General features: G+C 33.7%; 1 protein-coding gene across 3 annotated transcripts in view; it reads right to left on the reverse strand.

Moving 5' to 3' along the window:
* LOC135133740 (growth factor receptor-bound protein 14-like) overlaps positions 1 to 18,979 on the reverse strand; it is a 165,956-nt gene that overhangs the window by 118,120 nt on the left and 28,857 nt on the right. The window contains exon 1 of one of the 3 annotated variants that reach the window (XM_064062235.1): positions 13,565 to 13,820. The exons of 1 other annotated variant lie outside the window; for it this stretch is intronic. Coding sequence is in view for 1 of the 2 variants with exons in the window: in XM_064062233.1 (XP_063918303.1) it covers positions 2,638 to 2,683 (46 nt within the window). In the remaining variant the exon portion in view is untranslated. Of the gene's footprint in view, positions 1 to 2,637; positions 2,727 to 13,564; positions 13,821 to 18,979 lie in introns of those variants that run through there. One more of the 3 variants, XM_064062233.1, reaches the window with a different exon arrangement.

Consider the following 18,979-nt stretch of genomic DNA (forward strand, 5'->3'; position numbering starts at 1 on the left):
TTCCGGAGGGGATTAGTAAATGCAGTCTACATTCGTTAAATTAAAAACATATAAGTAATATTCCACGACAAGTACGGCACCAAGAAAAAACAAAATGAGCCATTTGTGGAAAAGACTTGCAACATTTCCTTTAGTTATCGGTCTAGAAGTAATAAATGTCCAATAAAACGTCTTAATCGAGAGCGTGGTATAAAGGAATGCACTTTGCCGACCGTTTGATCTTTCGACCACCTAAATTAATAAACATGTCCTTTTGAGTAAGTAGTTCGCTCTCCGAGGAGGTCCTGTAAAAGGATCGATTTCAATTAAAGGCCCCCGAACTACCCAAAACGTCCATTTTCCCGACTAATCCAATGAACCGGTTTTCCAGCAAAACCCAATTGATTAATTATACGTTGATTGTAATTATATTCCATAAAAAAATTTAAACGACTTTAAATTATGCAATTATGTCTTTAACACCTGTTCTCGTATTAACTTAAGCGATTTATCGCCGCAAATAGATGTGTTTTGCCAATTATGGTTTCCTTAGTCATTCCGATCGTGCACGTTTGGTGTATGAATGAGTTTGATTAGAAAGTTTCGCTTAATAAAAGAACCAAACAAAGGGAAAATAATGTCGAAATGTCGTCATAAATAATACCAACAAAACATAAACACAACATCGTTTCATTGACAGTGATGAATTGGTACATTATTTCATCATCGCAACTGTTACGTACGAAATTTTTGCGACATTTCACGGCACAGTTTCAAAGGATCCGCTCGTAAATAAAGGATGATGGATTCGCGATCCGCCAGGAAAGCGAAACTTGTGCTGATGATCAAATTTGCGTTTGGAAGTTCTATTTTTGGAAAGCGGAAATCGCTATTGAGAGATGCGAGTTTAATTGTTTCAAAATTCAATTAAGAATTAATGCCGGATTTTCGAAACTGGGTTCCGGATTGAACGGGAACAGCGGTGTCTCAGTTGTACTGTTATCAGGTTTAGATATTCGGTTCGAGATAAATTTTATCTTCTTTACATTACTTGCAGTTGCATCCTCATCCCATGAGTTCGTCGTAAGATAGTGCATTCTATAATTAACTCGATGGCACGTGTTTCACCCGTTTCAGCAAAAATACTACGGGAGATAATAAAGGTCTTGTTTTCATAGTACACCAGCGTAAATATTTCAACGCCGATGCTTTTAACGTGCAGTTTTAAAGCGCTGGAAAATGCGAGTTTGTGTGTCAGTGTCAAAGAAAAAAAAACACGGAAGATGCTTCATATGAAAATGTTTTGCTAAACTCTACGATAAAGATTAGCAAATTCTAAACAAAATCCGAAATTATGACAGGATTTTAGTTTGAATTAAAATAAAGATAAAAATAGTTTTAGTGAGTACAGTTTTGACAATCAATCTGTTGCTAGGTCGTTACTGATAAGATATATGTACTAAAAGAATGATGATAAAGAAGAAATTTTGGAACTTTTCCTTTTTGGAATATTTTCAAGCAGATGCGGTTGCAGTCGGTCCCGTTTTCGGTATAATAAAGAGCTTGAATTACATACGCGATTTGAATGCAAATTGCGTTCACCTCAGGTTACCATAATTACATGAAAAGTGCAAGAGAGATACAAGAATGGTGAGGTGACTCACGAACGTGAGAGTAAGGCAGATGCATGGTATTTACAAGTTCCGAAAAAATATATAAACAGAAACCACGGGACTTTGTAACCACACAGACTCAAAGCAACCTTAATCAATTTACAGAATCGATTTCATTAGTTGCTGCATACAAGAAACTGTGAACGTTTTTACTGGAAAACATTCTTTTAGATTTCGGATTTCAAGCTATCGAAAGATATTAACCAAAGCACTAGATTATGTTCATTAAAATTAAATTTGTTGCATTTAAGTTAAATCCATTACATGACTCGAGTGAAGTAACTAATTTCTTTGAACTAAATTGTGCTGAATCATTAACATACAGAAATGTCCTTGCAGTTCATTCGTGCAGGCGATGACGTCAACAAAGTCATTCTTTTTCCAGTTTTGTCATAAAAATAAGCATAATTTCACGATTCCAACAAAAAAGTGCTTTTTAATGCAGGTCAGTGTATTCATTAATAGCCCCTGGAATTCTTCTACAAATAGAAACTGGTCAGTAGATAATCAAGTGTATTTTAATTTTTTCAGTTGCATTTTTATTCACAAATGGTCAAAATCTTAAGAATGCAGCAGAAAACTTGATGTTTATTTAAATTTTAGCTCCCAAATGTCAACCAAGTTTATTAATGTGAGACCAAACGTACAGGTGCTCCATGTTTCATATCTTTTATTTACACATCTATTTCAATGTCATTGATATCATTACAAAGCGTTTACCAAAAAACCTGTTTCTGCATCGTGATAAATTTTCTCAAATATGCCATCATCTCAGCATCAAGTACAAATAACGCATTCCTTGTATGTACATTTCCAGTTAACCTACATGATATTTGGAAATTTATAAGAATGTAGATTAGTCGTGATATAATTTCCCACATGCACACGCCGGCTTAATGCAACTTTCGAAAAAAAAAAATGCAACCAAAGAATCACGAACAGTAATTTAAAAGAATACACGAACAAACAAAACATAATTATTTACCTTGTAGTCTGTCCATTACGGCAGAGGCCTGAACGCAAAACAGCATATCTAGACGTTATCACCGACACGAATTAGATTTACAACTGACAAAATTGGAACGAGAGTACAGTAGATTGTAAAAAGTAGATATGTAGGTGAACGAAAAAACCGAAAAGACGCGCCAAAAATAGGCAACACACAAAACCGCTACTTTCGCAATAAAACTCATCATCAACAAACAAAAAATTATCGAAAGCGAAATTCCCGGACCAAAAATAGAAGCAACTATCTTAACACGCCTAACGAAGACAATTAACGAAAAAGATATCTCCTATTGTTCCAATTTAAAAAATGGCCACAACCGATAACAGATAAGCCAACTCGTCACAGACTTGAGAAACCACTCGAACGCTGCTTAGCATCCAAGAAATGCCAAAGAACGACGACCAAAATCGGTTAATTGCATCGGCCGAGTTCAAGAAACGCAAGCATATTTTTTTCTCGGGAGGCATTTCCCTTTGGACTGACCCTGCGACGTCTGCGAGCCTTTGTCGGTACGCTACAAACGACCTCTTCGTCTATCTGGGACTGCTTGTTTGGTAGACGAACCGAAATAGATTCGCCGAAGAGTTCTAATCTAATTTCCCTCAAGGATTTGCAGGGGAAGGATGCACATTATCGATCGGCGGCAAAAAACTCCGATGTACGAGAGAGCGCATTTTCGGAAGCGTGTTCATGGTCGAGAGGATTTAAAAAGAACGACGGGAAGCGGCGGTGACGAACGACAAGCGCACGAGTATACAGGGTGTCTTAGGTATATAATTAGGTCAAAATTTATGAAACATCTTTTTTTAATAGGATTATCAGAGACAACTTAAGACTTTAACTTTCTGGCGAAATTGGAGATATTAACGTTAAAGTAGTGCAAGAAGTTCCAAGTTATTAATTGCCCTACTGTAACATGTTTTCAAAACTTACACCACGAAATCGGGAAGGGACTTTCATCAGTTGTAAAATATTTAAAATATATTACTTATCATTTTTATCAACTGATAATGCTTTCAGGAATTTGTTCAGAATGCCTGTAATCAAATTGTCAACAACTTACATCAATTCATGTTAAAAATTCGCCATTTTTGAATAAAAATTTTGATTTTCCAATAACTGAATTTTAATTGACTTCTTAATTTTTTCTAGTTATGAGGCGAGCAATGGCAAAAATATAGTAGAACAAGATGGCGCCTCTATAGTATTTGACTTTTCTGTGCAAATTTTAATTTCATTATAACTTTAGAAATAATAATAAACGACGTTCGCCCGCCATAACCCATAGTGGACCCTTCCAGCCGACTCCCGCTCCTCTCCCCTTCCGCCCATAGGCCAAAAATCTCCCAAACACGTTATGACGCCCATGTTCTGTTCACTGTTTTCTGTCGTCGATGTGATAGCGTGATCGCTTGCACGTCTTGCATGAGACTCGAAATTAACTAGTTTCTTTCTCTCGTGAGCTTGTAGCGTGCAATATTCCAGGTCTCGGGAGGTCACAGCTGACGTACGAAACCTGTACGACCCATGAATGAATATGCGTAACCGTTACTAGCATTGTTTATGGGTGTTTTTTGCAGTAAACAACTCCATTACGAGCGAAGGGAGCGTGTCAAGCCTCCGCGATAACGCCCTTATCGCAAGGTATAATCTATTCCTGGAACGTAAAATTTTATCTACCCGTCTGTGCAAAACCCATTCGTGTAAATCCACCAGAAAACAACATCCCCCACGCAAAAATAATAAAGAACAACTTTTCGGTATTTGAGCGCGTGACGTGGCAAAGGGCGCCGAGAAATTTCTGTTTAGGGCTGAAAAGTAAAACACAAAACGTACACGTACTAACTTGGGTTTTACGTTCACTCACTCCACCGTCCGTATTTTCATATTGTTGTGCGTTAATAAAAAGCTCTTCAACAACTTCTGCTCAATTTTGTGATTACCTTGTAAAGTGTATACTTTTATTCGCGGTAAACAATTTCTATAATTTGTATAATGTATTTGTTATCGCGTGCGATTGAATTGTCGGCACGTGTGTACGAATATAAAAAATCGACTATACTTCCCGGAGAATGAAAGCGAAAAGTGGAGGCTAATTAATTTCGCGCTTTTATTATGCAACACCTGACCTTTATTAATAATTCACTGAAAAGTAATTACGCTTTGAGAAACAAGGGCTTCAGAAGAACCCTCAAAAGTGAACGCGTTAATTACAAGCGAAAGATGCCGGCTGTGATTTTTTGGGGAGTCACTAAGGAGTTTCGGAGCTGTTTTTGCCAATTTACAACATTAATCTCGAGTAATTAGGAGTCGAAATGAGTTCCGAAATCGCGTCAAGAACTACAAAAATTTCTAAATCGCGAACAGATGGCGGACGACGTTTTTTGATTATTTTACATTTTCATTGAATTAATTCGTTGGCGAGTGGAGCACTTTCCGGGGTTGCGTAATTAAATAAAGACGTTCCATCGCTTGTAGGTAAAAATTGCGCCGATCTCGATTAATTTTGCTGAGGCGGAAGTGAGGTGACGAGATATTTTCGTTGCTCTCGAAACATGAAGCACTTTATCATAACACGAGATCTACGTCTGATATTTTTGCCAAAAGCTAAATCACCATATGGTTGCGAAATTTGGCGATCCCAAAGTGCCAAACTAGCGAACAAGGAACAAAGAAGTGTTTGAACAAAAAATTACGACAAACTACGAAGATTATTTCCAAATAGCAGCTAGTGAATTCAATGTAAACACTATTTTTACACATTTCTATACTTGTGGTTCATGAATCCGCCACCATTTTAACCATACACTATAGAGTCCAACTGGTTGAGAATTTTCGTTATTACTTGAGATTAAAATTTTAAATGAATTTAAACACCGATTTCTATCAAAGCGGGGAACAAGGCAATTCGCGAACGTTACTAATTACATCGGCAGTGAATTGTGGCGCCCCACAAAAACCCGCTGACACGATAAAAAACAATCCAGCATGAATTTAAAATGAATAAAACACGCAACCTATTAGATGACTAGACAGACATCCCATTGTTGCCGAAAGCAAGGCTCAAAACATCAAAATAAACCGTCACCACACTATAATAAGACATTCATTACGAACCTTGTTTATTAAACACAATCGGAATTTCCTGTTTATGGCATTGTTTGATACTTTAAGTGATGAAGATACAAAAACGCTCAACGTAATGTCAGACAACAATACGACCAGTCAGTCTTGCACGACTTGCTCGAACTACGAAAAAGTACTTATTAGAACATGAATAAACATGTTCGCCGTATTATCATTACACGACTTGCTCGATTAATTCTTAACGGTTAGACACGCACCGTAACAATCGTTATTTTTTCTCCTTGCACAAAGCATGAATGAATTTCCGTTTAGACATTCCATTACTCACTCGCTCCACAACATCCTGTATGTGTAGTAACCGAGCGGGGAAAAAATTGCTAAAAATGTCAGTGAAACTTCGCTGTTTGAGTGATGAATAACTAATACACCGGACGAATTTCAGATGATCCAACTTTCCACATAAATTATCAAAGATTCGAGAGGGTCCTTCGAAAATACCTCCGCTTCGCTCCCTATTAATGATGGACGTGAGCTGGAAGAGTCCATGCTGCGAAGACGAGCCATTTTGCGACGGAATATCTGCATGAACATGAACGCCACGAAAGAAGGAAGTCATTCCGATCGAGAAAAAATGTCAATTACAGCGACGCTGTTATTACCGCGAGTTTTATAATCCCGAATCCCATTACACCGAATCCTGGAATCCTGGATCCTGTTATCTCCAAGCCCGCAATCCCGAGTGCGGAACTCTGCAATCTCGAATACCGTTATACCGAATCCTCTTAACTTGGGAAAAATATCGACGATGTAATAACCATGACGACATCTGGAACCAACTCCAGCACGTTATTACCCCCACAACACCGACAATTTCAACACTGTCGAGGGATTGAAACGACCATGCGGTCGTCTCCTCGTGCAAAACCATTGTTGTCGTAGGGATGGTAAGTGTTTACGTTGTGACACTCCATCTGTTCGGTAAACGGGCTATAGAACAAACAGTGAACAATTTTTTTACGAATTTGTTCCAGATTTCACGGACACGATGTTGAATATTTAAAGAACACCATTAAATCGAGCGGTCGTTTTTAGTAATTTATTCATATTCGAACATTTCATTCACTAGTTTGGTTTCTAGTTGTAAATGACGTTGCAGCTGGATGTTAACAAGAATTTTGCGGTTAACACTTTCAGGCAGGGCCGGCTCTAAGGGATCAGGCGCCCCGATGCAACTTACTGTTCAACGCCCTATAAAAATTGTTTGTAAAAAAAACAAACAAAATTTTGTAATCACATATTTTTGTAGAGAGATACTTTTAATTAACAAACATATATACTTAAAATAATATGAATCAGTCTTAATACATATATAAAAGTGTTTGTGCCGACAAGGAGTTTTATGGTACAAACAAACGTGACAAATATTAGAAAAACATCTGGTTTTGGTCATACCGCCGTCTCAAATTGTTATCCAGATAATCATAAAACTGGTATTTTTTGTCGGTATTGATCTAAAGGTCCAATCATCCAACCCAAAGGCGCTTCTATTATTACAGTCAGAAAGTGCCAGGAATTGACTTCTTATGACCTATTTTGGTGAATCACTCCCCATAGTGTAATGTTAAAATGTAGCTTTTTCTGAAAAGTTTTCGATGGGCGCCTTGGTCTGTTCCTGTTATAATATCTTGTACGTAGTGATTCAATGCAAATCTAATACTCCTATTAATTTATTTCTATGAAGTTAACACAAAAGCATAGGCGCCGCCTACCGCCCAGCGCCCCTTGTCATGGGCGCCCCGATGCGGTGCATCTTTCGCTTACCGTGTTAAGCCGGCCCTGCTTTCAGGAAACGAGCTGTTTATAATTAGTCAAGTGTATAAACGCATGAGATTGTTTAATGGTTAATGGTAATTTCCGAAAGATTCTAACTTTGTTCGATTGTTTGTTACATCATTAATAAAGAAAATACAACACTCTGAGTTTTGTGGTTAACCATTAAAAACTAATTTCTTTGGTTCGAAAGTTTCAAAGAAACAATTTGACATTTTCGTCCAAAATTCGTCGCATTTTACGATTAGCATAACTCGAATGGAATTTGTACTAACGACACAGCCTTAATGGAAAATAGTTTCACTAAATTACGGTTTTTGGAAATACCGAAGACAAAAAATGTTATAGTTCTGGCGGAAGAAAACACGAAAACTGTGCCTCGTCTTCGAACGTAAACTGTAATTAATAGTGGTCATGGTAAAACCCATAATTCGGTACCTAACAGTACTATGAAAAAAACAAGTGATGCAATAACGCTATAATTTATTAGAACGTCAATTTAGCAATAAATAAAACAAAACACACTCGGACTAGAAAGTATAACGCGAAGATTTATAACAATATTCCAATTATCATTCCACGTACATCTGACGTAACTTTCCCACTTTTGACGATTCTCTTTTCTCGGAACGAAATAATGTGCAAAATTGCTAAAGTAAATTTGACCTTCCTAGAACCATTTCCCGCGACCTTCGCAATGATAAATGCACCCAAAATAAAATCGCAATTCGGAATGCACTTATGCATTATGCAACGCTCGAAATAGGACCTTGAAATTAAAGCTCCTAAATTAGCTAGGCAAACATTAATCAAAAATTCTACACGTTTCGGGTGATAAGGTTACTTGACACCCTCGTAACAATGTTAAAATAACGTAACAGGCTTTCGCAAGATCCGATTCGATCAGATTTGTTATTAACTAATGTGTTTACTGTGCATGTTGTGCAATTTTATTAGAACGACACACTTTGCTATTGCAAACAACGTGCTCTATAATAACATTTCGCTCGGTAGCTAGTCCATCAAGATCGTTATTAGCAAAAATCAAAATCCCATTGTATTCATATTTTAAATACAATTCGGTCGTGGTGGAAAAGATTGCAAAACGATGTCGACCTGCCAAACTGTTATGTTTGTGCCAATTTAAAATAATTTAAGTACATAAATTAGTGCGACATGAATGAGAACTTCTAATCGGCCTTCATGCCTCCATCTTGGGTATGATCCGTACTGGATGATGCAAGAAAGTTAACCGCGAAATAATTTAGTGGGCCTGCAGGTGGTAATTACGAAAGCGAAAAAGGGGCGTCACAACGTGTACTTTTTTTGTCATTTGACGAAGGTCCGGTTTTGAGTCACCTGTACTACCCTTTGTTTTTTATTTGGCGGAAACTGGTTTTTTCCTTCGTATAATCTAATCGTAAAATTGTTGCAGCTTCTTATAAAGCTTGTTTTAATCTCCACAGTTAAGTTTTTATGCGAAAAAACTTTCTAGAATATAAATAAAAAACAAAGAGTGCGTCGACCCAGGGACGCACGGATGGAGTTTTAACCCTGCGCTCTCAATTTATATAAATTAAACACGTATACGCGACGAAGTAATTAATTTTCTCTTAAAAAATCATAAAAACCAAAAATATGTTACATTTGTATTTTTTGACAAAATGATGATTGGGTTAATTAAAGTAAATATCCATGTATTGTCAATTGTTCTTTCTTATAAAATATACTTCTTTTATTAATTTATCATATAGAAATATCATAATTGCATAAAAAAATTAAAGTACAATGTGTAATTTACCAACTAAAGTAGCAAGTAAATATTTACAAATGCTAGAGCCGTATTTATAACCTATTCGATTTACTCTAAAATACAAATTACTGTTCAATCATAGCGTTATCGCCTTCGGTATCTTTATCCCTATCATGTAATACAGTTATTAGTGGCCAATGGTGACTATCAATTTCTAAATGAGTAACAAAGCATGTTGTAGTCGTTGAAACAGTCAAACGAACACATTTTATTAAATAGTTATTTCTCTCTCTCTTTCTATGGGGCGGCGTTACATACCTGTTCAAACTCAATTCAGACCGGTCTCGGTGTCCTTGACCTTGACCTCGACCTCGACCTCGACCTCGACACCGACACCGACACCGACACCGACACCGAGACACCGAGCTTGAACTCGACATCCTATTTCGGCGCGCGTCGAATACGTGTTTTACAATACAAAAAGAAAGGAGTTAAAACTCTAAAAGAACTCTCCAGATTCACAGTAGGCAGAATATGAAAAAAACTGCCACGTGGAATACCTACTAATCAAATTTAAGGTGCAGTAAAAATGATGGTAGAGATGCTGAAGAAAATTTGTCTATTCATGCCTTCCAAAAAATTGGTGATGTTATTTCAGAATATTCTTACGTTAATCTGATTTTAACAGCACAAGATCAGGTTTATTAACCCGTTCCTATTTTAAACTCTCTAGATGGTCATCAAAAGACCGAATTTTGGGAATAAGTTTTGATTTAAAAAAAAAAGTAAATAATCACAGAAACAATCTATCTAAGTAGAAAATAGGTTTTTAATTGAAATCGATACTTCGATTGTAGGTATAGGTAAATTTGAAAAAACCTAAACCGTTTTTACTGGCAGATAAAGAACAAATGAAAAAAATTCGCTACGAAATTCCTAGTCGTTTACGATAAAACACTTGCTTTATAGGGTCGAAAGTGTTGATAAAAAAATTAGATAAAAAAATTAAACTAGTAAACATGTTTTTTTAATACATTATTTATGGTTTCTTTAACAAAGCAACAATTTTTTTATTTTTAAGGAGACATTGGACAATCTAATTTTTAAAACTTCTTTAAATCGTTTAATTTTACAAATTTCAATTTTACGGAAAACAAGATTATATATAGCAAATAATTTGAAACTGTAGTGGTGGCACAATAATAGCTAGCTACGCGAAGAAAAGATAAGCCACTCTGAAGCCTAGTGGTCAAGGCACCCGCCCGGCAAGTGGGAGATGTGAGGTTCGATTCCCACCGAGGCAACAAACATTTTTCAAAATTCACCTACTATATAAAATTCTACAACTAGTGCTCTAAAACGGCAAAAAAAATCGATTTCTAGACTTTTCATTTTTCGATATTTTGATTTTCCCATTTTCTCGATTTTTCGATTTTCAGGTTTTCAATTCTTCAATTTGTCCGGTTTCTGATTTTCCAGTTTTTCAATTTCTCGATTTTCAGTTACTTGATTTTCAATTTTGCGAGATTTCAGTTTTGGGATTTTTCAATTTTTCGATTCTTCATTTTCTTGATTTTTCAAATAAAATTTCGATTTCTCGCTTAGTTCATATTTCGACTTCTCTATTTTACGATTTTTCAATTTACGATTCATCAATTTCTCGATTTCTTGATTTTTTTAGTTTTCGAATTTTCTATTTTGGGAAATTTCAATTTTACGATTTCTCGATTTTGCGATATTTTGATTTTCCCATTTGTCGATTTATGGACTTTTTAATGTTTCGGTTTCTGAATTTTTCGATTTTTAAGTTTTCAATACTTTAATTTTTCGGGTTTCTGATTTTTCAGTTTTGCAATTTCCCAATTTCAATTTCTTGTTTTTCTATTTTTCAATATTTCAGTTTTGAGATTTTTCAATTTTTCGATTTTTTGTTTTCTTGATTTTAAAATTTTTCGATTTCTCGATTTTTTTGCTTTTCGATTTTTCTATTTTGGGATATTTCAATTTTACGATTTTCAATTTTTCAATTTCTCTATTTTGCGATATTTCAGTTTTCCCATTTTTCAATTACGATTCTTCCATTTTTCGATTTTAAAATTTTTCGATTCCTCGAATTTTTGGTTTTCGATTTTTCTGTATTTTGATTTTCCCATTTCTCGATTTCTCTAATTTTCGATGTTTTGGTTTCCCAATTTCTCGATTTTTCGATTTTAAGGTTTTCAATTCTTTAATTTTTCAGATTTCTGATTTTCAGTTTTTCAATGTCTCGATTTTCAATTTTTGGATATTTCAAGTTTTTTTCTCACATTGCGATTGATATTACATACCTACATTGTTTTTCTAAACGATTGGACTTATTTTATTATAAGTAAGTAAGTTCTGTCTAAAACATACGACCAATTTTGTATACTTTTTAATAACCGAACTCTTTAAACGTGACTAGTTGTTCCTTCGACATATAATAAATCCAACTGAAATTTCACTGAAACTCTTTTGACATTTTTCACGCAGATGGTGCGCCGCCGAAACAATGGAAAGGAAAAAAAAATCCCGACTTATATGAAAACTATTCATTAGTGATCTTCCGAAAATAAATCAATCGTTTTTTTGTGGTCGCTCTCAACTGTCTCCAGTGGATTTTAAAAATTAACCAAATTAATTTTGTAAATTTATGTGAAACTTTGCCAAAACGTTTACAGGTTTTTGAACTAGCAGCATTTGAAAATTTTTCGAAACTTGAATTTGAATCTCGACATTATCAAAAATATTTCACAAGTTTTAGAAATTATAAAATCAAGCGTTTCCAATACACTTTGAAAACTCAAAATTTTACAAATTTCCATTTTACGGAAAACAAAATTATGTACAGCAAATAGTTTGAAACTGTAGTGTGGCGGCACAATAATAGTTAGGTAAGCGAAGTAAAGATAAGCCGCTCTGTAGCCTAGTGGTCAAAGCACCCGCCCGGCAAGTGGGAGATGTGTGGTTCGATTCCCACCGAGGCAGCAAACATTTTTCTTCGCTTACCTACAGTAGTATAGAAATATGAAATGTTAAGATTTTTGCAGTATTCAAAACAGTATGTGTATTTGCTACTCGTAAATTTTAGGTAAAATTTTGCACTTCCTGAAAATAAATAAAATATATTCAAAAATGTTGGGACACCCTGTAATTATTAATTACATTATTAATATTAATCGCTCGCCAAATGGACCCTAATACAATACTTCGCTTAGCCTATGCTCGGGAAGTCCAAATTAAAATAAAAATTGAATCCGAAGTTAAATATTGTTACGATGATCGGTGATTAAAATCAGCGTGGGTAAAACTCAAGAATTGTAACTCAAATTTACACAGCGATTATGTACAAAATAAATCCGGCACAACTTGACTGGACTATCGTTGACTGAACTGACTGAATAATAGTCGTTCCCGAAGCTGGCCTCTATTTAAACCCACATTCCCCTTCTAGAGGTTCTGTGATCGAGGTCTTTCTGGAATACCCATCGCGACTTCCGCTTCCAGGCTTTTCTTTAGCGAACGCCACCGACGATGAGTGACCCATCATCGCCGCACATACTGGAAAACCCATAGACGTCGTATGGGTTTATTTCGCAGCAATATTTACAAAATATGCTACACTGTGATCATATTTAAAAATCTTACCTTATATTCGAAAGTACGCGTATTTCATAAAAAATTACGTTGTGAGTAAATGGAAATGAGCATAAATATAGCTTATTCACAGCAATTTTCAACTATAAGTTGATATTATTATTAGAAAGAGGTTTTTTTTTTGTATAACCATTGATGTATAAAACCTCAATACATAGTCCATTTTTACTACTACTATTTTCGTAGGAAGGAAGATAAAAATAGCCATGACGAAAACAAATTTCCAAAGATTCATCATCTCTCTAACGATTTCTTTGAACAAAGATCACAAAAAACCGTTTTATGCCTAGGCTACGCAAATTTATTGTGACTTACTCAGAATAGCATTGAAACATGAAACAATTCTATAGTATATACATATATCAAAACAAAAACTCAATGATCTTGACTTTAAATTAACAACATTAAAATATTTTCTAAAAAATGGTGAATTTTCTAATCACCATCGCTAATAAGTAATAGCATAAAACAAGACCTACATTTCTAGGTACCAATCGATAAACCGTAGCCAATCGTCGATGTAAACCCCGTCGAATTTATGCATTTTACATGACTCACCATTCTCGGTGTCCCATTGACAATTTCAGGTATGTCACGACTTGTTTACCGAATTCCTCACAATTTGTCCACACCATTAAAATTCCTCATTTACTGTACAAAACTTTCGTGATCGTGCATATTTACCACAACCCGTCCTCAAAAAACAAAAAACAAAATCCGCAAACCCAAAATCACGCCAGAACATGATTAAATCTCACACGTTGACGCTCCCATCACATCCCGTCAAGATCCAAGATTGCTCTTTTACGGCAACATCCAGGATTACATTATCCTGTCAGAAGGACAACAGGCAATTACTGCGCGCACTAAAACACTCTCGTGCCCACCTCTTCGACGAGCGACGTTTGAGATCCGACAGGCGCTTTTCGAACGCAGCAAATATTTCATGGAAAGTGTAACAAGGAAAACAACAAACAATATTGCGGAACTCGATAGACACAATTACACGTTAACGGTTCAATAAATTCCTGATAAACACAGTGTTTACATGAATGAAAGTACAGACACAATGGACGAGTCGGATGGGGGTCTCGCAAGTAAACTAGGCTTAAATTTAGATCGCGGGCAAAATATTTATCGGACAAAGGCAAAGCATAAACAAGAGTCGGCGGATTTACGCCTTCTTTCGCCAGAGGCGGAATTTACCCTTTGGGGGTTCGCGAATCCGGACGGCGGTCGTGATGGGATGACCATTTTTTGGTTCGGAATGGTTTTTCGCACGGCGGCGGAGAAAACAAAGATCGGGGTATTCATATTTGCGGGAAAACCAAATTAACTTTACAACAAACAAACAGCGATTCTGTGAATTATTGCCCGCATCTTTCTGCGAAAAAAGCGCACAAACAAAAATGTAATTGCGTAACCTTCGCTATAAGGTTAAATAATAAAATTCACTGCTAATACAACTAATAACAGATTCCGCTTTAGTGTATAAGTCATAAAAATTTATTTATTTTTTCTCCTTTCTTCATCTTTCAATGATGTATGACAAAATTCAGATTACATGAGCTGTTTAACTGTCTACAAGGACTTTCGTATTCGTCGGAAACAACGAAGCTTCTCACAGACCAAAGATTTTTTTTGTACTTTTTCACAACTAGCCAATAAGCAACAAGACTCTTTGAATACAGTTTTAAAATTCCTTAAACTTTTGTTCATTAGAAAATTCACCTTCTACATAACATTCTACAACTACAGCTCCAAAACTGTTTTTTTTTTCATTTTTCGATTTCTAGACTTTTACATTTTTCGATATTTTGTTTGATTTTCTCATTTTCTCGATTTTTCGATTTTTCAGTTTTTCAATTTTTCTCTTTTCTTGATTCTCAATTTTTCGATATTCCAGTTTTGGGGATTTTTCAATTTTTCGATTCTTCATTTTTTTGATTTTTCAAACCAAATTTCGATTTCTCGCTTATTTCATATTTCGCTTTTTCTATTTTGCCATATTTCAGTTTCCGATTTTTCATTCACGATTCTTCAATTTTTCGATTTCAAAATTTTTCGATTTTTCCATTTTTCGATTTTGGACTTTTCTGTTTCTCAATTCCTCGATTTTTCGAATTTTGTGTTTTCAATTCTTTAATTTTTCAGGTTTCTGATTTTCAGATTTTCAATTTCTCGATTTTCAATTTCATGATTTTCAAGTTTTCGATATTTCAGTTTTGGGATTTTTTAATTTTTCGATTCATTATTTTATTGATCTTTCAAATAAAATTTCGATTTCTCGTTTATTTCATATTTCGATTTCCCTTTTTTGCGACATTTCAGTTTTCCCAATTTTCAGTTACGATTCTTCAATTTTTCGATTTTAAAATTTTTCGATTTCTCAATATTTTGGTTTTCGATTTTTCTATTTTAAGATATGTATTTCAATTTTACAATTTTCAGTTTCTTAATTTCTCGATTTTTCGAATTTTGTGTTTTCAATTCTTTAATTTTTCAGGTTTCTGATTTTCAGGTTTTCAATTTCTCGATTTTCAATTTCATGATTTTCAAGTTTTCGATATTTCAGTTTTGGGATTTTTTAATTTTTCGATTCATTATTTTATTGATCTTTCAAATAAAATTTCGATTTCTCGTTTATTTCATATTTCGATTTCTCTATTTTCCGACATTTCAGTTTTCCCAATTTTCAATTACGATTCTTAAATTTTTCGATTTTAAAATTTTTTGATTTCTCAATATTTTGGTTTTCGATTTTTCTATTTTGAGATATGTATTTCAATTTTACAATTTTCAGTTTTTCAATTTCTCGATTTTCAATTTCTTGGTTTTCAATTTTTCGGTTCTTTATTTTCTTGATTTTTCAAATAAAATTTGGATTTCTCGCTTATTTCATATTTCGATTTCTCTATTTTGCGATATTTCAGTTTTTCCATTTTTCAATTACGATTCTTCAATTTTTTGACTTTCAAATTTTTCGATTTCTCTATATTTTGATTTTCCCATTTCTCGATTTTGGAGTTCGGTTTCTCAATTTCTCGATTTTTCGATTTTTGTGTTTTCAATTCTTTAATTTTTCAAGTTTCTCATTTTCAGCTTTTCAATTTCTCGATTTTCAATTTCATGATTTTCAAGTTTTCGATATTTCAGTTTTGGGATTTTTTAATTTTTCGATTCATTATTTTATTGATCTTTCAAATAAAATTTCGATTTCTCGTTTATTTCATATTTCGATTTCTCTATTTTGCGACATTTCAGTTTTCCCTATTTTCAATTACGATTCTTCAATTTTTCGATTTTAAAATTTTTCGAATTCTCGATATTTTGGTTTTCGATTTTTCTATTTTGAGATATGTACATATTTCAATTTTACAATTTTCAATTTTTCGATTTCTCGAATTTTAGATTTTTCGATATTTTGACTTTCCCATTTCTCGATTTCTCGACTTTTCGATGTTTCGGTTTCTCAATTTCTCAATTTTTCGGTTTTCAATTCTTTAATTTTTCGAGTTTTGATTTTCAGTATTTCAATTTCCCGATTTTCAATCTCTTGGTTTTCAATTTTTCGGTTCTTTATTTTCCTGATTTTTCAAATAAATTTTGGATTTCTCGCTTATTTCATATTTCGATTTCTCTATTTTGCGATATTTCAGTTTTTCCATTTTTCAATTACGATTCTTCAATTTTTTGACTTTAAAATTTTTTAATTTCTCGATTTTTTTTGGTTTTCGATGTTCCTATTTTGTGATATTTCAATTTTTTAATTTCTCGATTTTTCGACTTTTAGAATTTTCGATATTTTGATTTTCCCATTTCTGGGTTTTTCGACTTTTCAATTTTTAGGTTTCAATAATTCTTCAATTTTTCGATTTTTCAGTTTTCTCATTTTTCAATTTTTCGTTTTATCGATTTTTTTTTATTTTTCAATTTTTCGGTGCTTAATTTTCCAATTTTCAGGTTTTGATTTTCCAATTTTTCAATTCCTTTTTTAAATTACAATTCCTCAATTTTTCAATTTTTCGATGTTTCAGTTTTGGGATTTTTCAGTGTTTCGATTTTCAATTTTTGTTAGATAGTTTAATTTTTCAATTATTCGTTTTTTAAATTTTTCGATTAATCGAGATTTCGATGTTTCGATTTTGCGATTACGCAGTTTCCCAATTTTTGATTTATCGATTTTTTAAAATTTTTAATGTAATTTCAATTTTAAATTTTTTAATTTTGCCCTTTTTCGATTTTTCGACTTCTCGACATTTCATTTCCCAATTTCTCGATCTTTTGATGTTTTTCAATTTTTTAATGTTTCGATTTCTCGTTTTTTCGACTTTTCTGCTTCTCGATTTTTTGATTTTCCAATTTTTCGATTTTTTAAAAATTTTAGATTTTTCAATTACCCGATTTCTCTTTTTTTGATTGTTCAGTTTTTCGATTTTTTAATTTTGCGGTTTTGGGATTTTTTAATATGTATTTCAATTTTTCCAATTTTCCATTTCTCGACAAGTCGGTTTTTCGATGTTTAAAATTTTTCAGGTTTTCGATTTTTCAAATTTTCAACACTTCAATTTTGGGAACTTTTCCATTTGTGGATTTGTCAATTTTTTGGTATTTTAATGTTTCGTTTTTTTAAATTTTAGATTCTTCATTTATCGATTCAACGTTTCGATTGTTCGATTTCTTGATGTCCCGAGCGTTATTTACGCCACTGGTTTTTACTTTATAGAGGTTATCAGAAAACAAAAACAAAAAAAAAATGAAAAAAATTGTAATTTTTCACAGAAGCGGATTTGTTCTTAAGAGGCAAGGGAAGTTCTACCAAAATAACCTTCAACTATTTTTTTTTTCTGAAAATAGTCCACACGTGGATTGATAAACTACAAGAACCAGAGTATCTAATTTTGTAAAATTTAAATAACATTGACTAATGGTTGTCTAAATTTTACTTAGTATTTTACCATCTACATGATATTCCTAATACGCGTATAAAATTTGACAACAATCGGTTCAGTAGTTTCGGAGATTATCTGTTCAATAAAAATTCGGACAGACGACACACACACAGACAGATTTTTTCGTACTCTAGGGATAATGAAACGTCGAGAAAACATAAACGTAGCCAGTCGTCCAACGGACTCGATTAGGTTACGCTCAGGAAGTAAAATTCAACTAAAACAACTTGCAAAAAAATGCCATGTACCTTGTAATCCGAAAACTTTAAAATTTAGCGTATTTTGGAAAATAATAAACTATATTTACCCAAAAAAATCTACATCATATTTCACTTTTAAAAGCACGGTTCTCTAAAACCGCATATATCTAACATTTCAATGATTTTGAGAAACCAGAAAAGTAAATATCAATTTTCAAAATTTGTCTACATAAAATTCACACACAAATTGAGAACAGAAAGATAAATCATAATAATAACCAGATCGGTGTTTCCCATTTAACGACTCCATCGATGACTCGGACTTTCCTTGAGAAAACCCTGTAATCTCAAAACTAAATTTAGTCCACTAAACGACCAAGCAATCTTTGCTTTTTTTTCCGTGGAATTTTCACGTTTATTATTCCTCTTTAACGCGTTTTAATAAAAAAAAACTGTTGGTAAATTTGACAGCGACGCTTAATTTTATAGGTAATTGTAAATTATTTGGTATTAACGTTGGTACTACGAAAGAGGTACCGTAAAAACAAAATCCTATACTTTTATTGGTGATCCACTCCCACGTGACAAAATCCGATATACCTTCGTTGTACGATAAAGTTAATCGCATTTATCTCTACAACCAAGTTATTTATTTGAGGATGTTTACTTAATGAATTGACAAATTCCGGAAGAATTTCAACATCTCAACGATAACCTCAAGTAGATTTAAACTTTCAAAGTAATCGGTTTAGTAGTTCCGGGAATTTCTGATGATGTATGTGTTTTAAATGAATTGATAAAACATCTCGTGATAATTCTCG

Source organism: Zophobas morio, unplaced genomic scaffold (assembly GCF_036711695.1).
Source record: "Zophobas morio isolate AGI-343-1 ecotype UQ-CSIRO unplaced genomic scaffold, CSIRO_AGI_Zmor_V1 ptg000022l, whole genome shotgun sequence".
NCBI lineage: Eukaryota > Metazoa > Arthropoda > Insecta > Coleoptera > Tenebrionidae > Zophobas > Zophobas morio.